This window comes from Mizuhopecten yessoensis, unplaced genomic scaffold, assembly GCF_002113885.1.
Source record: "Mizuhopecten yessoensis strain PY_sf001 unplaced genomic scaffold, ASM211388v2 scaffold2173, whole genome shotgun sequence".
In the NCBI taxonomy this organism is placed as follows: Eukaryota; Metazoa; Mollusca; class Bivalvia; order Pectinida; family Pectinidae; genus Mizuhopecten; species Mizuhopecten yessoensis.
Window position 1 is genome coordinate 14,921 of NW_018404414.1, and position 2,993 is coordinate 17,913.

The 2,993-nt window shown below is 38.0% G+C and overlaps 1 protein-coding gene across 1 annotated transcript in view; it reads left to right on the forward strand.

Annotated features, from left to right (window-relative positions):
- LOC110445281 (hemicentin-1-like) overlaps positions 1-2,993 on the forward strand; it is a gene marked incomplete at its 5' end in the record, with an annotated part of 47,875 nt that overhangs the window by 9,178 nt on the left and 35,704 nt on the right. Inside the window, one exon of the mRNA XM_021489821.1 lies at positions 1,313-1,612. Coding sequence (XP_021345496.1) covers positions 1,313-1,612 — 300 coding nt within the window. The remainder of the gene's footprint in view (positions 1-1,312; positions 1,613-2,993) is intronic.

Sequence of the window (2,993 nt, forward strand, 5' to 3'; positions counted from 1 at the left end):
GACAGCAGCCTATTGTATATCCCACCAGGTTTACAGAGCTATAACATGACTCCTCTACACAGTTCGGTAAAGACTGCAGCCTATTGTATATCCCACCAGGTCTACAGGGCTATAACATGACTCCTATACACAGGTCAGTAATTATATAAAGACAGCAGCCTATTGTATATACCACCAGTTTTACAGGGCTATAACATAACTCTTCTGAACAGGTCAGTGAAGACTGCAGCCTATTGTATATCCGACCAGGTTTACAGGGCTATAACATGACTCCTATACACAGGTCAGTAATTATATAAAGACTGCAGCCTATTGTATATCCCACCAGGTTTACAGAGCTATAACATGACTCCTCTACAAAGGTCAGTAATAACTGCAGCCTATTGTATATCCCACCAGGTCTACAGGGCTATAACATGACTCCTATACACAGGTCAGTAATTATATCAAGACAGCAGCCTATTGTATATCCCACCAGGTTTACAGGGCTATAACTTGACTCTTCTACACAGGTCAGTAAAGACTGCAGCCTATTGTATATCCTACCAGGTTTACAGGGCTTTAACATGATTCCTCTAACACAGGTCAGTACAGCCTGCAGCCTATTGTATATACCACCAGTTTTACAGGGCTATAACATGACTCCTCTACACAGTTCAGTAAAGACTGCAGCCTATTATATATCCCACCAGGTCATTCATGTTTCCCATTCTGCGTTTCTGTCGTTTTGGGCCGCTTGAAAAATAAATACAGGAGACCAAGTCTGAGTTGCAGTTACTAAGATGGACAAAACAATGGAGGCCTAATGATTTTGACTTTGTTGGGGTTTTTTTTCTGTATACTAATTTTATTTGTATTGGAAAACATATTCCTAGAAAAAGCAAAGAAACAAGTTTCCCTACCCAATCAGTACTATAGAAGAGGCTATAGTGTTATACATCAATCATAATCAGTCTGTCTATCTCTGTATTCGAGTGTGTCTTGTTTTTACTATCTTCAAATTGCAAAAACTTGTATCATGTGAGTTTCCTTTAAAATACCAAAGTGTCGCCTACTGAGGTGACACATTATCTAGTAAATACATAGTTATTGCCCTTTGTACGTTGTTCAGCATATATATCTATATGTTTGTCACCTACATTTGCCAAACTTAGTATCAGAGTGATCATTTGTCTGGGGTTGGGAGGTGCGATGTGATGAATTGCTGGCTATGCTTTTTTTGTACAATGCTGCGCAAAGAATGTTAATGTTTTGAACTGTTTACATTGTTGTGTGAATTCTTCTTTAAAAAATAACATGCATATATTTCCAGATATCCCAACTGTCACCATTTCCCAGAATGCCTACAGCACCAACACAGGAAACAGTATTACCCTGGGATGTACCGTGTCTGCCAACCCGACCCATACCAACGTGTTCTGGCAGCGTAATGTTAATTCTGGTACCCAGACCATCACCATTGATGGTGTCAACTACTCCGGCTCTACGGTCAATTCTCCGTCCCTGACCGTTCTCAACGCTAACACAGCTGACAGTGGTACCTACACCTGTTTCGCCACCAACTCTGTAGGAAATGGACAGAGTAGTGCTACCACACTGACTGTTACAGGAAGTAAGTTCATTGTTTATTTTCATCTAAATCTTTAGACTGGTTTTTTAAATAAATGTTTTATTTTGCCATTTGATTTTATTGACCGAATTGAAACGCAATCACTGCTTATAGATTGGCGATTCCCGTCCGTCAGTCCGTCCGTCTGCACTACGGTTAAGAAGAATGGTTAAGCTCAGTTTCAAAGTTATTAATTATCCCACATCAACTAAACTTACATGGCTTATGTATCTAAGGATGCTTATTACATGCTATGCTTCGGATGCTGCTTCTTACCTACATTTTACTTGACTAACGAGGTTAAGAAGATTGGTTGAGGTCAGGCCCCATCTGCACTATGGTTAAAAAGATTGGTTAAGGTCACTTACCAAATAACTCCTCCTCCTACATCAATAAACTTGCAAGGCTTATTATCTAAGTATGTTTATCACATGCGATGCTTCGGATGCTGGTTCTGACCTACATTTTCTGCTTCACTGACCAGGTTAAGTAGATTGGTTAAGGTCAGTTACTAGATAACTAATTGTCCTACATTACCTAAACTTGCATGGCTTATGTACCTAAGGATGCTTATCACATGCAATGCTTCAAATGCTGGTTCTGATCTACATTTTCCGTTTCAGTGACCAGGTTAAGTAGATTGGTTAAGGTCAGTTACTAAGTAACTTCTTGTTGTAAATCAACTAAACTTGCATGGCTAAGTATCTAAAAGGATGCTTTACATGACAATATATTTTAGCAATCCGGCTATATCGCCAATGGCGTTTTCTTGTTTAGAACTGCCGAACAAATTTAGTTTATTCAATTTCAGTAGTTCCGATGGTAAGAAAATAAAAAAATAAAAAAAAAGTTAACTTTACCACATAATACTCGCTGAAATTGATTCAAATGTTAGTAAATGTGTCACCTGCAAAGCAACATTGGATATTGGCATCTCAATTGGATTAATATAACTCTGAAAGGAACGCTTTGTTTTCATGAATCTTCTAACAAATACTTTTAGTATCAGTTCCCCAGTAAGCAAAATTTTGAGGATCTAAAATTCAATATGGCTGCTAGTTGCCATCTTGAGTTTCATGTTTCTTGAGATTGTTGAAAAGATACCTAGTGTTATAACTACCATTCATAAAAAGTTGGTAATGGACCTTATTTGTAAATATTAAATAGGTCTGCTGCTATTTATCAATACTTAAACAGGAAACATTGATAAACTGTAATCTATTAGAATGGGTAAATAAGAATTCAGCCTACTTACGAGTGAAGGCAGTGTATACTGTAACAGTGGGGTATACAGTGACATTACAGATATACCTACTGTCACTGTAGCTCAGACAGTGTATACTGTAACAGTGGGGTATACAGTGACATTACAGATATACCTACT